The 20,577-nt window shown below is 43.2% G+C and overlaps 1 protein-coding gene across 3 annotated transcripts in view; it reads left to right on the top strand.

Annotated features, from left to right (window-relative positions):
* Positions 1 to 13,866, top strand: part of EIF2B3 (eukaryotic translation initiation factor 2B subunit gamma) — a 79,532-nt gene extending 65,666 nt beyond the window's left edge. For all 3 annotated transcript variants that reach the window (XM_054690953.1, XM_054690951.1, XM_054690952.1), the window contains 5 exons: positions 348 to 538; positions 2,465 to 2,542; positions 3,579 to 3,727; positions 9,319 to 9,422; positions 13,703 to 13,866. In XM_054690953.1, coding sequence (XP_054546928.1) covers positions 348 to 538; positions 2,465 to 2,542; positions 3,579 to 3,727; positions 9,319 to 9,422; positions 13,703 to 13,755 — 575 coding nt within the window. In that variant the 3' untranslated portion in view covers positions 13,756 to 13,866. The remainder of the gene's footprint in view (positions 1 to 347; positions 539 to 2,464; positions 2,543 to 3,578; positions 3,728 to 9,318; positions 9,423 to 13,702) is intronic.
* Positions 13,867 to 20,577: the final 6,711 nt, after the last annotated feature.

Genomic DNA, 20,577 nt, shown 5'->3' with positions numbered 1-20,577 from the left:
CTAACAGCACAAAGCCAGCATAGCTGGTCATTAAAGCCTGGACGCTTGCTTGTGTTACTTCATGATTTACAAGAGTCATCTATTTTATTTTCCCCAGTAGCACTTGATTATTAGTCAAACTTGCTTATAGGACCTCTCTTATCATACATTTCAAATATACAGAAAAGCACATTGTTTCTTTTATATTAACTTAGTCTTTCAGTTTTTAGGGACTCCTCAGGGTCCATGAAGCATGGGTGAGTTCCAGGGGAGAGGTATGAGCTGTACCCGCTTTCAAAACTCAATTGACTCTGTATCCCCTCTGTCATCTGTCTCTTCACTTACTTGCCGTGGCGTTTGTTCTGAAGATATTTACACTTTTCTAAAAGAAGCCAACACACTGACCTTTGCCCCCTATGATGCCTGCTGGAATGCCTGTCGAGAAGACAGGTGGGAAGACTTGTCCAGATCACAGGTGCGCTGCTATGTGCACATCATGAAAGAAGGGCTCTGCTCTCGAGTGAGCACCCTGGGACTCTACATGGAAGCAAATAGACAGGTGAGAGGACGGGTTTAGAAGAGTCATGGTGAGAGCTCATGCCTCAGAAATAGGGAGAGCCTTTTGTGTTATTTCATTAGGTACAGTGACTTGTTCAGAATCTTCTTACTCCCAAGGTTGAACAAGACCTGGCATGTCAGGGGAAATCATTAGGGTACCTAGGGACAGTAAAAGGGAAGCAGAGGGCCTAATCTGTGGAGGCCTCTGGGGTTCCAAGCAAAAGCTAAGCTCTCCAGGAAGGCTAGTGTCTGATCTGTGAATTCAGCTTTCACTTATTTTCAGCATGGACATACCTACAGTGTTGATAAACAAGCAGATAAATACTGTGTATCATTACTGTGATAAGGTAAACATGGGCACACAGAGGGGGCTTTCCTAAGAAGGTAAAGGAAGAGATTATAGAGTAGCCAGATGGCAAAACCTCAAGGAAAGAACAGCTATGAAAGAGAAGATTGTCTGGAACAACTTTAGAGAGTGAAGAATCTTGCTAACTCCTCCTCTAACCCTGAGATTTGTGAGATATAGAGAATGAGTAGCTTCTATGGAAGGGGAAGCAGTGTCCTAAAAGATAAAACCAGCTTTTAATTAAGTCAAGAAAGGGAGACAATGAAGAGACTGTGGGTGCAGGGGAACTCATTACTGTGTAGCAAGTATAGGAGGAAGGTTTTAGGAGGAAAGGATGAGACCATGAACAGGAAACAGCAGTAAAGGGTTGAGAAGAGAATAGGAAGATTGATGATTGAGGGAACTCCATAGGGGTGGTGCATTCAAGGATAACAGCGATAAGATAATGAAAAGATTAGCTATTGATACTGCTCCTGGTAGAGCTCTGTGAAATTGTCATTGCAGATGCAAGGTGGAGGTGGGAGGGTAGGTGCAGTGACAGAAGATATTGTTGAAAATTGGAATTTAGTCCCTGAAGAAAGCCTGGCTCAGGAATCTTCAGGATCTATACCATATGGTGGCTGTAGCCCCAGCCCTAGACCTTAAACTGACGTCAAACCTGGGCTGGTAATAGATCCAAGGGAATCCATCCACACAAGAACATTTATGAGAAATCACAAGTAGTCCTGTGTATAGCCATGGCAGTCCAAGGTAAATCAGCTCCAACTTAGGGTCAGCACTATTAAAAAAGTAAAGTCAGCCCCAAGTTAGCATTGGAACATTTCCTTAATTTAACTTTTAGTTCTCTTTCTATTATTCTGTGACTTTTGAAAGCAGGTTCATGGGTAGCCTGGGCTGGAGAAGTATCCTCTGAAGTACCAGCAGAGTGTATGGATGGAATATAATAGAGGCATTCCCAGGAGGAGGAGTTGAGGGTTAGCCTTCACATTGCCAGCATAGTCAATCTTGGTAGGACCTCTTTTAACCAGTGTGGCCACTTCACACAGTGCCTTGACCTAACAGTCCACAGCTAAAATCCTCCACACTTGTGACCGTGTCAGTTTTCTCATACTGGAGAGAGAATACTGAGTACTTCCCCTCCAGCATTTCCTTTCAGTTGATAAAGTACATGGATGCCTTCTTAGGGTCTTTCCTGACTGTGGAATTTATCTAATATTGCATCCTCACTTGGTTCAAGTGGTCCAGGAAGTGAGCCAGAACCTAGGATGGGCAGGACTTGGGGTGTTCCTTGCCCTCATTAGAGCTTGTCTCATTTCCTCCCAGCTAAGGGACATAGCATTATGTCCCTTTTATCATTTCAGTAAGGAAACTCTCACCTAGGATACAGAAAATAAGACCATCTAGAAGCTGCTGCAGAAACAGTGTTTGTCCTAACAGAAATATATCAGTCTGTTGATCTGCCTAATCCAGAAAGGAAACTATGGTTGAAAATTTCCCACATTTCTGACAGACTTAGTTCTACCTAAGGTGCTTTCAAGTATTTTCTGGTTTTACTTTAGTAATCAAACCTGTTTCCTCAAGGTGCCCAAATTGCTACCTGTTCTCTGTCCAGAAGAATCACTGATCCATTCGTCAGCCCAGATTGTCAACAAACAGTTGGTAAGTGCTAGCATGGTCAGGGCAGGCATGAACAGTGTTTGGGAACATTGAGGGTTATTCTTGAGAAGCTGGATTAGGGTTCTCTCAAGCCCTGAACCTCATTAACCCTAGGAAAACCCACTAGGTTATGGTTATAAAATCTTACCTTCTAGCCTAGCCATTCACAAAGAATGCCTGGACAAATGCTGATCCCAGCCACAAGAGTCTGTAAGGAAAGATTAATTATAGCCTTGGGACTCAGTTTCATCTCTGTCCCTCTTTTAAAAAAAAAAAATTATTTTTTATTTATACAATAGCTGGGGTACAGGCCAGAGGCGCGGATGGGTGAGAGGATTCACCAGAGACAGAGTGGGGAGCAGAACAGGCAGACAGATGGAAAGCACTGCTGAGGAGGGCAGCGGGCAAGCCAGGAGAGGTCCGCCGTGCCATGTGGGTATCTCCTTGGCCGGCTGGGAATTGAACCCATGCTGCAAAGGCTGCAGACAGCTTCACAGTGCTGCACTCAACCCCGGGGGGGCCCTCTGTCCCTCTTGTTTCCCTGATTTGAGCACTCTCTTCAAAAGTGCATCTGGGGCCTCCCTGGTGGCGTAAGGGTTAAGCATCGCACTATGAAGCAATCCAAAGCCTCTGCAGCACAAGTTTGATCCCCGGCCCGCCAGGGAGAAACCCACATGGTGAAGCAGACCTCTTCTGTCTCGCCCACTGCTCCCCTCAGCAGTGTATTTCAGTCAGTCTGCCTGTGTTCTGTTCCCCACTCTATCTCTGGTGAATCCTCTCATTACCCTGCATCTCTGGCCTGTACCCCAGCTCTTGTATGCATAAATAAATAAATCTTTAAAAAAAAAAAAAGTGCATGAGTGTGTATGCTTGGTTGGTATCAGAGGTACTAAGTGACCTTGTGGCTTTGAAAAATCTTGATGATGATTCCTCTTTCTTAAGTCTCTAGGGGAAGATCCCCTATTAGGCCCCAACTTAAGGGATATAGGGAGTTGATATGCAGCTGTTTAAGATAAGTTTTTATATTCACCTTTTGCAGGTTGGAGTTGACAGCCTCATCGGGCCAGATACACACGTTGGAGAGAAGTCATCCATTAAGCATTCCATCATTGGTTCATCCTGTGTCATAAGAGATAGAGTGACTATCACCAATTGCCTTCTCATGAACTCAGTCACTGTGGAAGAAGGGTATGTTTCTCTTTGTGCCCACACAAAGCAAGACTCCTGGAAACCTGAGAGGCTTTGGGAGTCAGTCCATTCTAAAAAAGGGACTCACCATGGGAGGGGAAGGAAGGAAAAAGAATAAAGGGAGGAATAGTGTCTATTTCCTTTGAGGCCTTAGTTTTGACTCCATATTGACATGGCCTCTGAAAGCATTTCCAGCAGCCTTCTCACACTTGTAATAATTGTGGTCCTGGGAGAAGCTCCTTCTGTTGCTTTGATATCCTACTTGATGGGATGGCAGGCTGGAATGACACTGTATTAATGGCCAAGTGTCATTTTCCCATATCTCAGTATCCCAGACTTTTTATAAAGTGAACTTTTTCTTATGATAAATCTTATGCAGAGACTTAATATTTTAAAATTGATAAAATACAGTTGTTTGAAAGAGCAGGAAGAGAGCATTTTTCCTTTGTATAGAATTGAAGCAAATCTATACAACAAATTTATAGATTTATAACCTATAAAACAAATTTTGAAAACCACTAAGCTGAATCAACCTGAGATTGATTCTAGTTCTAACATCTGTGAATTCTCTGTCCAGAAACTGATAGGAAAGAAGGGTAGGGGAAGACTGTAAGGCCATTGAAAACTTATAATTTACGTACAGCTGCCAGTGAGGGTTGGGGGAGCTGCCTAGGGATGGAGCTAAAGGGTAAGCTTTTGCTCTTTGGGAAAAGTGACAGATGGAAGACAGTAGACATGATTGAGAGGGACAGTACCATAATAAAAATCAGGAAAGGTGTAGACCATGTAGGTATTGGCTATCAAGATCTGTCCTCCCCTTATACCTTTCCTACTTGATTCCCAGAACCCTGGCAGTCAGACCTAAAGCTTTCAGTCAGGAGTTTGGGAGAATCTTCTCTGGAGAATCTGACTAATGGCAGAAGAAAAACATAAATTTGTTTACATCAAAGCTTTCTAACAGCCCAGTTAAATCACCCTTTAGTGAAAATTATGGATGACAAATTCCATTCATGTGTTCAGACCTTCCAGTCAGCATTTTTAGAATATTCTCCAAGCAATGAAGAAATAATCAAAGATTACCAGAAAGCCTATGTCCTGAAAGTTAAAGACCAAAAAAGCAATAAATAGAATTTATTATAGGAGATGTAATGTATACCATGTATGCATTATATGCCATGGGGACTATAATCAATATTATGATAGTGCAAATTTGAAAGTTGCTAAGAAAAAATGGTGACCAGTTTGTAAAATGTACAAATGTCAAATCATTGTGTTGTACACCTGAAACTAAAATAATGCTGTATGTCAGTTACACTTTAATTAGAAGAAAAAATGAGAAGACCAGTCCACGAGGCCAACTTTTGACTAGAACTTCCATAAAAAGAGTGTAGAAAAATCAGACGTGGAAATTATTAAAGAAATAATATAAGAAAGTGTCCTGCAACTGAAAGATAAGAATTTAGAGAATCAAAGAGCCTACTGAGTTCCCAACACATGGTAATAAGTAACCCACATGGTGACTGCTGCTATTTTTCCAAATAAAAATATTGAAGGAAAGCTACATGATGACTAGGAAGTCCAGTAGCTCTGTTAGACATCCTGCATCACATTTGAAACTTTTCCCCATTATTTTTTGGGTCATTTACTTTTAATTGCTTATGGTAAATTTTGGAAAGGTAATTAAATTGTAGTCATGTGAGACCAGATAACCTGCTTTTATTACATCTGAACTGAGTGGCAGAGCAGGAGCATGAATTTGTCCAGAAGGGAATTTATCCTAGTCTTGGTTTGCTAGTCTCTGCCAGCAATGGTGAGCTGCTTTTCTTTTTTTTTTTTTTTTTTTTAATTTTTTTTTTTTTTTTTTATAGAGGCATGTTTTATTTATTTGTTTGTTTGTTTGTTTGTTTTGTTTATACATGCACTGTGTACAGTCAGAAGCGCGGGAGGGTGAGAGAATTCACCAGAGCCAGAGCAGGGAGCAGAGCAGGCAGAAGAACCGAAGTACACTGCTGAGGGGAGCAGCGGGCGGCAGGAGAGGTCTGCGCGCCATGTGGGACCCTCCTCCGGTGGCCGGGGAGCAGCCGGGGATCGAACCGGCGCCGCAGAGGCCGCGGGCAGCCACGCAACCCAGCGCTCAACCGCTGCGCCACCGGGGAGGCCCGGTGAGCTGCTTTTCTGACCCTGCTTTTCAATAGCAGGGTCCTCAGGTTTTTCAGTATTGAGCCTTCCCTGGAGGTACCAACTCCTGCTCCCAGGGCCTAGATATTTAATCCCTGATAAAAGGCAGCAATCTCCGAGGTGAAAGTTATCCCAGTGATTGGGCTCAGGCAGGAGTGGGACAGGCGTTTTGCATAACCCAGAATATGTTGGCTACATGTAGACCTCTTACTCATATAAAGTTCTCTACCCAGGCCTTTCCCCCAACCCAGGCTGGAGCTCCAGTTGCCTATGTTCAGGGTCACCGGCAGAAGCTACCTTAGACGACTATGCTGGCATAGCAAGACTTGTCCAATGGCTTCAAGCCCCCCTAGTAGCAGGGGTGCAGCATACTTTACCCTACAGCTCTAATTCCTTGGTTGATTTCTACCTGTATGACATCTGCCCTTTGCTAGTGTCTACCTGTTCCCGGGGGTATTCAATGTTGGATCTCTACTCCTACATATCCTATAGTTCTCCAGAGGTAGGCCCCTCCATTTTCCACACCTGGTTGTGTGTACCCCCCTCTCCAGTGCAGCCCCAGATTCTAAAGCCCCCAATGTGGGCATGAACCCTTCAGTCACCAACAAAAAAAGGACTGTGTCACAGCTGTGCCTCTCTCAGGTTACCCTACCCTGGTAACATTTCTAGCAAAATTATACTGCAGTTTTTCCTAATCTCTCTGCCATGTCACTTTACCTTGTAAAACTGATACTTCAGTTTTTCTTTAGGAACTATTATTTTTATCAGCATATTATTTTGTTATATATTTGGGGAGTAGGTGAATCCTTCATTTTTACTCTTCTGCCATCATTTATTAACCAAATTAAAACAATCAAAAGCAGCAAAAAGAAACTTCATCTCTAATAATACTAGGTAACTGCTGTTTCCAAACACATACTAAAAAATATTCACCAGACACAATGAAATTTAAATCAAATCTAAAGAGAACACAGAGATTTGACTAGCATAAAGGTCATGGGTGAGCCAAAGGAGAAATGGAAAATACGTATTTTGCAAAATCTCACGACACATAGAACTAAAAGGAAAAAAAAAAAATTGCAGCATATAAAAGGGAGAAAATGAGGCTCACCTCAGACTTTTCCATGACAACATTTAACACCAGAGGACAGTGAAACAAAAGTTTAAAAAAATTGGAGGGAAAACTGTTGTGATCCAAAAATTCTATATTCAGTTAAATTATAGTTGAAATATAAGTGTCAGAAAAACTCCAGGGCTTAAGAGTTTTGTTCCCTTAAGCCCTCTGAAAACTACTTGAAAACATAATATAGCCAAGTAAGAAATGAAACAAAATATTGACAAATGGGTATATTAAATGTGAAAGGTCAATTACTCCCTGCCCTTCCAAACATAAGGAGAACCTAGGCTATCCATTGCTGTGGAAATCCAACCTTGGTCATTCCAGCCTATTCCTTCCCAAAATGATTCCCACTTATATCCCAGATTGCAGAATAGCCATTTTGTAGTCTCTAATTATGGTTGCATGAGATCCTATTGGCTGTCTCTTGTCTGCTGTTTACCCATTGCCTAGTTTCAGAGCGTGAATTCTCAGGCTCTTAAATTATAGAGCATGAAGCATACCCCCTACTCCTATCTTGAAAAAAGAAAGGAGACTTTTCAGTGACAAACTAATAGCCACCAGCTCTACCCTGGGACAGAGCTGTATGTTATGCTTTCTACATTTCATGCTTCCTCTTTTGGGGAGAATTTTCGCCAAGGAGCAAGAACTACTCTAAAGGTTGACAGAACTACGTGCTGAAGGCAGAGGGCAAATTGGAAATCTTGAAAGATCCCTTAGTGCCCATCCACTGAGTGTATCTTGAGTGACCCAAATAACAAACTGTTACTATCTCTGCCCATCACAATAGGTGTGGCTTACTGACAGGTTTTATTTAACCTTATAGAACAATAGAAATGAAGATGATTCTGGAATGCCATAAAGTACTAAAATTCTTTTTTGTATTTTACTAAAGTTCTGGCATTTAGGAAGATATTTTTTAATGGCATCGGTATTTACAGTCATTGAAATGTCCTCTTCCTCATCCCCTATGCCCCCTGGGCTGCCTGAGGATTTTCCCTGGTTGACCTTTTGTTTGGTTTTATTTAAATGGATCTTCCGCACCCTTCTTATTCATCTCCTCCCCTCCAACTGATTCTTTCAGATATGAACATTCCATTGTTAGGACAGAACTCCTTCCGCAGAGCCATCTTAACTCAGAAAAGCAGCTCAGTAGTTCCAGGCTCCACCTTTTTCTCCCCCTACCCTTTTTTTTTTTTTTTCCGGGGGTGGGGGGGGCGGGGGGAATTACAATTAAATGAATAGGTTCAGGAGTCAGACAGACATAGATTTGAACCTGCCTCTTGGCAGTTATATGGTTTTGGATAAAAGATTTAACTTTTCTGAATCTGTTACCTCATCTGCAAAATGTGGTTATTTTATCATCAGAAGTAAAAATGATACTCCCAGAATTGTCTTGGAAGGTTTTTTTGTTCTACCAAAAAAAAGATTGATGGGGGCCAGGACATTGAGGATATGTGTGTGTGTGCGTGCGTGCACGTGTGTGTGCATTTTACCAGTTGATTTTTTCTGATAAAAAGACTAGATTAGTAAGTCACTATGCTTAAAATAGCTATGCTTAGTAAGTCACTATGCTATGCTTAAAATAGCATAGCACCAGGCATAGAATAACTATTCATGTAAATGCTAGTGAAGATTTTCAAAAGGACCTTCCCCCCACCCACTGGTCTCTAGGAGCCAGGAAGATGCTCTTTAAACATTTAAATGCTAAGAACAAGCAGTGTTACTCTTCAGAGTGTGGCTTTAGGGTCTGGAGTAGTCTTTTATGTGGCATGGAGCTAGTTTATAAAACATCCTTTTTTCCTAAATGAGTATGGTTTTGATTAACCAGAGTCTGTGATGAGAGCTGTGGGACATCCATTGTTTCCATAGCTGATCTCCTAGGAAGAGTCATGGGATCTGAACCTCAAATGAAATTTGATATATAGTCCCAGATGAGAGGCAGGAGTGATGGGTTGGGCCAGGGATCAGTGCCAGCCTCCACACCCAGACCAAAGGAGAAGAGATTGGATGGAATTTAGACCTCCAGGTCTGGGGTGCCTAAAGAATTGAAGTTGGAATGTCTGCTCTTTTCAGCTCCATTAAGAGTATATCCCAACTCTGGATTTCTGTAAAGTCATGTCCTCCCTTCACCCAACTTAGCCATTCTCTCTTCTAGTGATAACTTTAGACATGTAGCCATTTACTGTATTGGCCAGATATTCCTAGCCAAGGGAGGAGCCAGCCCCCCCAACTCATAGTAGTGAAAATGATGATGAGAGCCGTGGTACTCCCTAACTTGGCTACTGTATTACAGAAGCAACATCCACGGGAGTGTCATCTGTAATAATGCTGTGATCGAGAAGGGAGCAGACATCAGGGACTGCCTCATTGGAAGTGGCCAGAGGATTGACTCCAAAGGTAAATCAGAACCCAAATTACAATTTTTTATGGATCATACTAATACCAGTAATGCTCGGTGCTGGTGAATGTTGGGGAATAAGGACATGCATACACTGTAGATAAGAACACAAATCGAGGGGCCTCCCTGGTGGCGCAGGGGGTTAAGACGCAACATATGAAGCTGTCCACAGCCACTGCAACATGAGTTGAGCAATCCACATGGTGCAGCAGGCCTCTCCGGACTTGCTCACCACTCCCCTCAGCAGTGTATTTCAGTCAATCTGCCTGTTCTGTTCCCCACTCTGTCTCTGGTGAATCCTCTCACCCCCACACCTCTGACCTGTACCCCAGTTCTTGTAGGCATAAATAAATATTTTTTTAAAAAAGAATTGCTTAAAAAAAGAACACAAATTGATTAAAAAAATCCCCCATCTTAAGTGGGGGATTGACATCATTGTCAAATGTCTTTACTTTGACTTAGTTCCACTTTAGGAAATTTATCCTCTAGGTAAGCTCATATATGTGTGCAGCTTAACTACCAAAAAAGTTTAAGCATACCAAAAAGATCTCATAGCCCAGATTGGCATAAGTATTTCACAAGGAAGGGTTCTGGAAGTAGCTCTGACCTGCTAGTGCTGAAGTCCTTAAGCATCTCATCTGACCTAGTATTTAAGGGAAGTAGTCCTGTAGATTTCCTGGCCTGGAAGGTTAACACCATCTTAAGAAGTTATTCACTCAGAGCTATCCTCAACTGCTTAGAGGTGATGCTATGAGCTGTGTTGGTAGCTCACTCTGCTCTGTAGCTTATCAAAAGAACACATAGCACTTGAGAGCCATACGAGCACCAGGGTTTCCCTACTTGACTGAGCAAATAAAAACATAATTTGGCTGGCTGTTTTTAACCAAAAAATAGACGAAGCTCAAAATCAATAAGAATAGTTAATTCCTTTTGAGATTATTCCTAAACCTAAAATAGGGGTGGTGTAGGGGAGCTTCTGAAGGAATTAATCCCAGCATAGCCCAGAATGTGTTGGCTACAGGTGGACCTCTTCTCACTCACATAAAGTTTGTCCAGGCCTTCCCCCAACCCAGGCTCGAGCTCCAGTTGCCTCTGTTCAGCAGTTCTGGATTTGTAGAAGCCATGTCATTTTCCTCCTTTCCAGTAAAGAGAGGCATCTTCAGGGTTTTTGTTTTTTTGTTTTTGTTTGTGTATTTGTTGCCTTCCCTTTTTAAAAGTCATATGTCTCCTTTTTGTGTTTTAGAATCAAACAGACCTGGGTTCAGATCTCAGCTGAGCAACTCACTGAATGTACACCACATTAAAATTTTATTCTCTGGGCCTCAGATTTTCAAAACTAGAAAATTTGAGACAGTAATATCTATCTTTGAGTGTTATTGTGAGAATTAAATACAATGCAATGTAAGGAGTACACACAACTTCCGGAAGCTTACCAAGGGGCTTAGAGCCATTGCAGCTCAGACCCATCTCAGTACTGTGGTGCTGTGCCTCTCCATGCTTTTGCCTGTACCCTCTCTCTCTGGAACTCCTCTCTTGATGACTCCACCCAAGGTTTTTCTTCTCTATAGAATTTTCCATGGCTCCCCACAGCCAAACTGAGCATTCCTTCCTCCTCTGTACCTGTGAATTTTGCCAGCACTTTGTTATAGTACTTCATGGATAATGGCAGTTATCTATGAATCTACCTTCCCTACTAGACTGAGACACTCAAAGCAGCTTGATTCTGTTGGTAGTTTCTTAAAAATAGGATTCAGAATTCCCAGCCTTTTCTGTTTCATGGAAGGCCTTCAAAGGGGTACCCAGAGCTTTGAAAGCAGCAACTCAGCTTTGAATTTGTGGAAGCCACATCGTTTTCTTTGGAGCTTATTTCTTATTCTGTCCCCTTCTCTATCTCTGTGTTGCATTTGTCAGTCCCTCTTTGTTCTCTCTTATTTGGGTTTGTGACCCCACACATTGTTCCTTCCACCTCTTTCCTGCCTCTTTGTCTAAGTAAATTATCTCCTGCTCAGCAAAAAGTAGAAACATCCCCCAGTGCTCTTCTTTCAGTCCCTCTGGAGGCCAGGAGCTGCTTCCTTTTGTTCCTTTTATAATAGGGTTTAGATGCCATAGGTATGTTTTGAATGAAAGAATTCCATTTGCCACCACCCTAGAAGGTTCCTTCTTTCCCGTGTGCTGTAACCTAGAACCACACTATTTCTGCTGTTTCTCCTCCCCATTTCCAACAAAGTATTTGTGCTCCATTTATTTTTTCAAGGACCCCTTTCATTCTGTTTGTATAATGCACAAATAACAACTGAATGCCAGGTACTGAGGGTTTAAGGAATGGCATCTCCCATCAGGGAGCACAGGTCATGCAAAGCCTCTGGAATATCATGGACTTCAACATCTTTCTGGCTTTTAACTAACTCTTTTGCCCACTCTTTAGTAAGGAGACGCCTTAATAGGCCCCCAACTAGAAAACGCCGACAATTCCTTTTCTCTGTTATCTTTGGAGGGACCAATGCATCTAGCAATCTAGCACAGAAGCCTTCCTGCTCCAGGTACTCCTTGTCAGTCATCTCTATGGCTGAGCCATATGGAAAAAAACAAATTCCTGGCTAACAGTGTAGACCTCAAGTGGATGACCCAGACAAACATCAGCAACTCAGGTCCTCATCAGCAAAGAACTCAGTCGATAGCAAAATTCATAGTCTCCCTCACATGGAAATTTCAAGAAAGATCATGCATCCTCAGAAGTAATGGTGTCCCCTCTCCAAATCCTAATCATTTGCTTACCAGTTACCACATCTGTAGCAGTCTTCTACCTTGAAAATTTGACTCTTATAACACAAGTATCAGTCTCTGCCCTCTTCTAGCACTACCAGAAGAACAAACCAGTTTCTAGCGAGTCTGGCTTTTCTAATCCCACCCCAGCCTGCTCAATGAAATTATCTCTGGCAACCAGATTAACTTCCTACTCAAACTAGTAGAAAGGCCACAATCAACAAAGTGAAGACCTGGGAGTTAAGATCGGACACCTCATCTGACTATCTTCTTACTGTAAAGAGATGACACGATCTCTTCCCTGAGATCTCAGTGATCAGTCCTTTTGCTATGAAAATAGACCTGATGGATGCATAGGTCAAGTCCTGGCTAGAAGGAATCCTTCCCATCTTCCCGACAGTATTGCTTTTCATTCATGACTTGTCACTCCCTTCTATCCCATTGTTTTTTTCCTCAAATTACCACCCTTCCTAATACTTGTCGCTTTAGGATGTCTCCCAACCTGACTCCAGCCCAGAACTTTTCTTCTGTATTTTCTGGAGCCTTCCAACCCCAGCCAAGCAAAGCTAGTACTGTTTATTATTCCCTCCAGGTCTCCTGGAGAAGGCCTCTTAGTTTTGAATTTAGAAAAAAATATTTAGAAAATTTTTTTTAATTATTTAGAAAATTATTTAGAAAAATAATGTCCGCTGTTGATTATCCAGTGCCTTAACTCATTGATTTCTCACAAGAACCCATATAGGGCCTCCCCGGTGGCACAGCAGGTTGAGCGCAGTGCTGTGGAGCTGTCTGCAGTCTCTGCAGCGCAGGTTCAATTCCCAGCCAGCCAGGGAGATACCCACATGGTGCAGCAGACCTCTCATGTCTCGCCCACTGCTCCCCTCAGCAGTGTTTTTAGTCCATCTGCCTGTTCTGCTCCCTGCTCTGTCTCTGGTGAATTCTCTCACCCTCCCATGCCTCTGGCCTGTACCCCAGTTCTTGTATAAATAAATAAATCTTTAAAAAAAAAAAAAAGAACCCTATGTAGTGGGTGGTATTATTTTCATATAACATATGAAGTATCTTCCTTCCTCCTTTGGATATCTCCATTTATCCTTTTAGTCTTATTTCTTCTCACTCTTTCCCCTCATTCCCTATTCTGACTATACTCCAGTATTTCATATTCCTCTTTCTTATATCTTTGTGTCTTTGTTCATGTTGTTCCAACAACCTGGAATGCCTTCTTTTTGATTTACTACCTGAAAAAACTCTATTCATCCTTTAACATCCAGCTATAGGTGCCCCCTATGTGAAGTCTGTCTCCACAGAGCCAGGTGTATAGAGACTTGGTTCTTGCATGAGGAAGATGCTACCTTTCTCATAGTCCCTTTGGCAAGTTCTAGCCCCAAGATTCTCTCAAGAGCAGAGTCACACAGGAGAGGAATAAATGTTTATGAATGTAGAATTATAAGTAATTCGTTTTGAAATTACCTCTTTTGCTGCCAATTCTCAAACTACCTTTTCTTTTCTTTTGCAGCCAAGCGAGTGAACGAGGTGATCGTGGGGAATGACCAGCTCATGGAGATCTGACTTATCAGCAAGTCAGATTCCTTCTTCTTGGCCCCCAGAACTACGGATGTTGGTCTGCCCATCTGTTTGACTCTGTATTTATTTCCTAATAAAGAAGCACTCCCAAAGGCATGCTGGAAACCTGTGGAATTATTCCAAGCTCCATGTCAGATGAGCTCCATGAACTGTGTGTTCATGAGTCATTTGGTAAAATCTTGTCCATTTGGAGCAATTGAGTGGAACAGAATAGGACACAATGACCTATCTCTTGTGTACCAAAGTCATGAGGTAGGGGCAATAGCTGTTCAATGGTAAAGCTCCTAGGAGGACTACTTTCTGACTCACTGGCCCAGCCTAGTCCATAAAAGCATCTTCTACCTTAAAGAACCTGGGAGTACTTTAGTCCTTGACCCTGATCAGGCATTCTCAACTGATAGGCCTAGCTGCTGACATTGCCACCTCTGCACGTGATGCTCCCTCTGCATCTGCTGGATTAGGGCAGCCTGGTCCCTGAGCCTTAGTCCAGGACTTACTCTGCTCCTGTACCTTCCACTGCCACCTCCCCACCCCCATCCTCACCCTCTGCCCATGCCATTTACTCCCTACCCTCCCAATCTCCAGCTACTTCCTCCAGCTCAGGTGTATTCCTTGGAGACTCTTAAAGAAGCAAAAAGCAACCGCTGCCTAACCAACAAGCCTGTCCCTAAAGTTTTAGTGCAGAAGGAGCAATAAAAGAAATAATAAAAGAAAGTAATAAAAGAAGTAATAAAAGAAATCCATGTTCTAGGAAACCTTCTTCCATGTTCAGACCCCTTCTCACCTCCTCTTAGTGAGGTCTGTCCAACCTGGTAAGGAAGAGCCTGGAACCTATACGTGGTTAGGAATTCTTTCTGAAACTCTTCTCCAGCTGCACTCCTTTATAACCTAATTATACACACTCTCCTTCAGATAATTGAGGAATGAATTTCCATATTCCCAAACACACCTATGCACTCTGCTCTTGCCTCTCCCTGCACTGCCTTTACATCCTGCAGGTGTTTGGTGAAAGATAAAAGTGGTTCCTGGGGTAAGATTTCACCTCTTAGAATTATCAAAGTAAAGGTTTCTCTTGATGTCTTCACTGTGGGTGGCAGTAATTATAAAGACTGATTTGAAATACTGGTTTCTACATCACTTCAAAAATCTCAAATTCACTTGAGTAATCTTGCCTGATCTTAGTATTGTGCTCATTGAACTTGTGAGGAACTAGATCAACATTCCTACCCTAGGGGATCTCCACCTCCACCTGAGCTTCTTGGGAGCTCTATAGCTCTACCTTCCTCCTACTGGTCAGGACAAAGTGCCTACAAGTTTGCCCTAATCAGACAGAAGCTGAAATAGCCTGGCAGAAATGGTTTTGAAACCAATCGGACTGAGGGAAAATAGAAATAAAGAACCATAGTGGTACCCAAGATGGTACCTCTTTGATACTGATGTTTAGTTTATGGGGCCCATGTGATACTGCAGACAATAGGCCTGGGTGGAAGAAGACCTGTCCTCTGGAATGTTGTTTGGCTCTGGCCAACTCGCCTCTCCTCTGTCCCTAAGTGTTCACATCTTCAAAATGGGAATGTTGGACTTTTAAAGAGCTTCCCATTCTCAGGTATTGTCTCCTCTCTTAGTGCTTTGTGGCTTTTGGGGTCTGGGTGATCCAAGAGGTCAGAAACTACTTCTTAACCACAGAAAGGTAATGGAGCTGGGTAGGTTTGGACAGAAGGGTGGGTAGGAGAAAAAAAATTGATTTAACTTTCCCACATCCTTCCTATGTCCCTTCTTTATCTTCCCCACTGAGCCCTCGGAACCCCTGACAATAAGATAGAGGGAAAAACCTCTCCTTTGCCTCCCCCTTGTACAAACCCAGGAGCAGCCCCTGCACCAAGGAAAGGAGAAAGCTGAAGAAAACAGACAAGGTAAGGGCTCTCCAGGGGAAGACCTTGCTGAATTTGAGTCCCAACTGGGATACAGTCCCCATCTCAGGACATTGCTGTTATCATCTCTGACAACTCCAGGACTGGCTAAGTGCCCAAGATGCTTTGATTTCTCTTCTCTTTGCTCTCTGTATCTGTCAGAAGGCAGGAACAGTTTTTTTTTTGTTTTTTTTGTTTTTTTTTCCTTTTGGCAGTAACTATAAAGGCTTGGAACGTGTGAATATAGTGGGCAACTGGATATCTGCTTGCCAGCCACCTCTCCATGGGACAGAAGCTTGAAGAGTTAGGCAAACAAAAGAGATGGTAGAGTCTGCCCTGCCTCTTCCAGTAATGCTCCATGAGGAACTAGAAGAAAGGAGGAAGGGAGTGTCAATGCCAAATCTTGGAGGACTCTGGAAGGTGTTGAGGAATAGGGTTCTGGGAGTTTGCCAGGTCAGACAAAATTTGGTAGCTACCACTCCAGGAACCTTCTCCCCCAGTAACACCTCACTACTACCTCCTGGCAAGAGCTCCCTGAGTCTGTAGGGGGCTGACTGCTAAAATTGCTCTTGGTTTTTATCCAAAGTTCTTCTCAGTCATTCACCATATTACTCTTCTAATCTCACTCCCATAGAGGAAGGGAGAGGGGGAAATGATCTTTAGTTGGAACCGCAAGAGCAATCTAGGGGCCTACACAGCATAGTTTAGAAACTTTTTATTTCCCAAGAAGTGCAGAATATACTTTCTTTATCCACATCCACCCCTACCCCTGAGGAGGTGCATAAGCCAGGCCTTTGTATGCTACTTGCTAAATAGTTAAATGTGTCTGGGGAGAGAGGGAGCAGGGTGTGGGAAGGACCACCCAGACAGAAGGTCTAGAAGGCTCAGCACATGGAGCTGACAGGGAGAAAAAGAGGCTGGGCAGGAGAACATATTCTACTGGAGGCTGGGATGACCCGTCCTCAGTCTGAGCTGTCTGCCACCACCCAGGATTGCATCAGGGGCTTTTCTACCATGAAAAATGGGGGGATTCGGTTTTGATTCTTAGCCTCTCTCCTGAAGGTGCAAGGTCATTTTCTGATCTCCTTTGCAACCTCTGGCACTAGACTTGACAGGAGCTATTGGCCTTAAGCTGCCTGCAGGGAAGGGGCATACATACCCCATGCTGGGCTCCTAAATATAATGGGTGGCAGGGCCTCCCTGGTGGCACAGGCGGTTGAGCATAGAGCTGTGAAACTGTCCACAGCCTCTGCAATGCCGGTTTGATCCCCACTGGCCGCATAGCAACGCATATGGTGCAGCAGATCTCTCCTGTCTTGCCCACTGCTCCCCTCATCAGTGTATTTTAGTCAGTCCGCCTGTTCTGTTCCCCGCTCTGTCTCTGGTGAATCCTCTCACCCTCCCGCACATCTGGCCTGTACCCCAGTTCGTGTATAAATAAATATAAAAATATATATATATAATGGGTGGCATTGGAGGACTGCATTCTTCAGCATTTCAGGGTCATTGCCTTTGCCTGGCCCACATAACAGAAGCCAGCTTAAAGCATAATAAGTGAGAAGGGAAAGAAGGCCTTCCCTGGCTCTTCTGTTGACTACCATGGAGACCCTACCTGAGGCCTGGCCTGTCACTTTCCTGAACATGCACTGTGTGGATGTCTGTGTATGTGTCTGTCCTCACTCCTCCTGGCACAGTTCCTTAGCCACGTATATTATCTCATTTCATTCTTATGTCATTGTCAAAGATTATGGGTCTTGTCCAAGATCTCATGGCCAATAAATGAAAGATCCTCACCTGAAACTATATCTCCTCCTTTCAGATTCAGTTATCCTCCCACCTCTCCCATCCAATTGCTCTCACTTGTGGAAACCCCCAGCTAACACTAGTCTCCCTGGAGACCCTGTACTCCTCCTTAGACTATGGACTTCTAAAAAGCAGGTACCCTGAAACTCTAGAGCTTAACAAAGGGGTGAACATATAAGAGAACCCAAGACATGTTTGTCTTGTTAATCAATAATTAGATTTACTCCTTGGTGATGGTGAATTTAATTAGATTGCTTTTCTCCTTCTCTGGTTTGGACCAAAACACATACCCCGGTCCAGTGGTAGTGACATTGAACTAGGCTCTTCCACAGAAAAGCAGGCTGCTTGCAGAGAAGAGAGCCTCTATTTCCCTTCCTTTTCCTTAGGGTCTGTGGCTTTAGCTTCCCCTGGCTGAACACAGCTCCACTCAGGAAGTCACTTTGTTGGGGGAATAGAAATGTCTTGTTGGAGCTTAGAGCATCCAAAGGGCAATAGGCCCTAAATTGAAAAGATTGCACCTGCACACCAATTTATCCCACCCTAGTTTTTGTACTACAAGTTTTTAGACAGATAGGCCCTCCCCTTTAAGTGACCATAGAAATGCTGGATACCACCACAGCCCTTAGCACTGCGGGGCTGCAGTGAAAGCAGATTCCCAAGGCCCAGGTGATTACAAATATATTTTTCCATAGACCTTATGTCTTGCGCATTTGGTAAGAAGGAAGTGGACCTTGGAGACAACTTATAGAAAGCTTCCCTATTCACGGTCCCGATGAAAACCAGTGCTGAATGCAAACCATACCATCTTTATAACCTCAAGAGCAATTGAGTTTAGAGACTATTTTATACATACAGCCTAATTTAAAGGTTATTTTCAGAGAATTGTTGAGGGTATATTTTCTTTAGCCACAGCAGGACTCTGTCTTACATAACAGAGAGGAAGAAAGTGCTATGCACATACGCAGCTTTTACTGTGTGTTACTGCTTGACCAACAGCATCATATAGACGTTAGTACTTCCATAGGCATTTATTTTACTGGATAAATGAGCTAATGAAAGTGGCAAACCTGTTAGGTGTTCATCCCCTTGGCCTAAAATTTCCCTTTCCTCAGGACTAAGGTTTTGGAGATCATGTTAGTTGACACAAGTTTTCAAAAAGCAATTTGGCAATATGTAGTAAGAACCATAAAATTATTCATACTTCTTGACAAAACACCCCCACTTCTGGGAATCCTTCCTAAGGACACTCTACAAATGATTGATACAAAGACTATGTAGTAACATGAAATGTTTATGATGCAATGATAAACAAGTTTAGGGGAACTGACCAAGAAATTGGCCAGAGATAATAGCTGTGTTAAAGTAATGAATTTATTGGAAATTCTTTTTTTCATTTCCCCAAACTAGCATATTTATTAGAGTATTTATTTTGATAGAGTATGTTAGAATATTTATTTTGCTCTCCTCTGCCAGAGTTTATCTATCAGTAAGAAAGCTGTCAGAAACAATATATTTAGATGGTAGAGTTGGTTTTTATTTTTAAAGATTTATTTTTATTTATTTATGCATACAAGAACTGGGGTACAGGATGGGGGTGGGAGGAGGATTCACCACAGACAGCGTAGGGAGCAGAACAGGGGAATCTATTAAAACACACTGCAGGGCCTCCCCGGTGGCGCAGCGGTTGTGCGCTGGGTTGCCAAGCTGCCCGCGGCCTCTGCGGCGCCGGTTCGATCCCCGGCTGCTCCCCGGCCACCGGAGGAGGGTCCCACATGGCACGCAGACCTCTCCTGCCGCCCGCTGCTCCCCTCAGCAGTGTACTTCGGTCCTTCTGCCTGCTCTGCTCCCTGCTCTGGCTCTGGTGAATTCTCTCACCCTCCCGCGCTTCTGACTGTACCCAGTGCATGTATAAACAAAAAAAACAAACAAACAAATAAATAAATCATAAATAAAAATACATGCCTCTTTAAAATAAAAATAAAAAAAAATAAAAAAAAAAAAAAAAAAATAAAAAAAAAAAAAAAAAAAAAAATAAAACACACTGCAGCCAGAGAAATCTGCTTCGCCTTGTGGCTTATTTCCCTGGCCGGGGATCAAACTCAGACCACAGCAGCGGGTGATAGCCTGATAGCCTAAGACTTAACCTCTATACCACCAGGGATGCTCCTCAGGTGGTAAACTTGATGAAAGTTTAAAAAGTTCTGTTCCCTGTCTCAAATCCTTTTCACCCTGATTTCTGAACCGCTCAATGACTCGTCAAAACCTCCCCTGCTGCTCCCCTCAGCAATGTACTTCTGTCAATCTTCCTGTTCTGTTCCCCACTCTGTCTCTGGTGAATCCTCTCAACCCCCGCATCTCTGGCCTGTACTCCAGCTCTTGTATGCATAAATAAATACATCTTAAAAAAAATAACTAAGCACCTGGGGCCTCCCTGGTGGCGCAGTGGGTTGAACGCAGCTCTGTGAAGCTGTCCACAGCCTCTGCAGTGCCAGTTCAATTTCTGGCCAGCCAGGGAGATTCCCACATGGTGTGGCAGGCCTCTCCTGTCTCGCCCGCTGCTCCCCTCAGCAGTGTATGGTCCTTCTGCCTGTTCTGTTCCCTGCTCTGTCTCTGGTGAATTCTCTCACCTTCCAGTGCCTTTGGCTTGTACCCCAATGCTTGTATAAATAAATAAACCTTTAAAAAAAGTATTAAGCATCTACCTACAGTCTAGTGAGGAAGGCCAACTTTCAAGTAAATAAACGGTGTCATAAATGCATTAATAAAAATATGAGTGTTACAAGGAACACAAGAAACAACTGTCTGCCAGAAAAGAGACATGAATCGAGGAAGGCTTCAAAGAGGGGGTGATTGATTCATGTACACTTTTGAAAGTTGTCTGCCCAAACAAGAATGCCAGAACATGCACAAAGGCAGCACAGCTTGGAACAACATGGTGTGTTTAGGAAATTGCATGGGGCTCTGACAGGCTAGAAGGTATGTTGGGTGGTGTGAGTGAACTATGGGAGGGAAGGTTTTAGTTAGATCAGGCAGGGTCCTGTGCACAGTGGACTTTGTGTTTTGAATCTATCAACAGACGTGCACGTTGGAGAGA

Source organism: Talpa occidentalis, unplaced genomic scaffold (genome assembly GCF_014898055.3).
Source record: "Talpa occidentalis isolate TD23 unplaced genomic scaffold, MPIMG_talOcc4v2.1 talOcc4.9, whole genome shotgun sequence".
NCBI classification, from domain to species: Eukaryota; Metazoa; Chordata; class Mammalia; order Eulipotyphla; family Talpidae; genus Talpa; species Talpa occidentalis.
The sequence above is the reverse complement of the archived record's forward strand: the minus strand, read 5'-3'. Positions and strand labels throughout refer to the sequence as shown.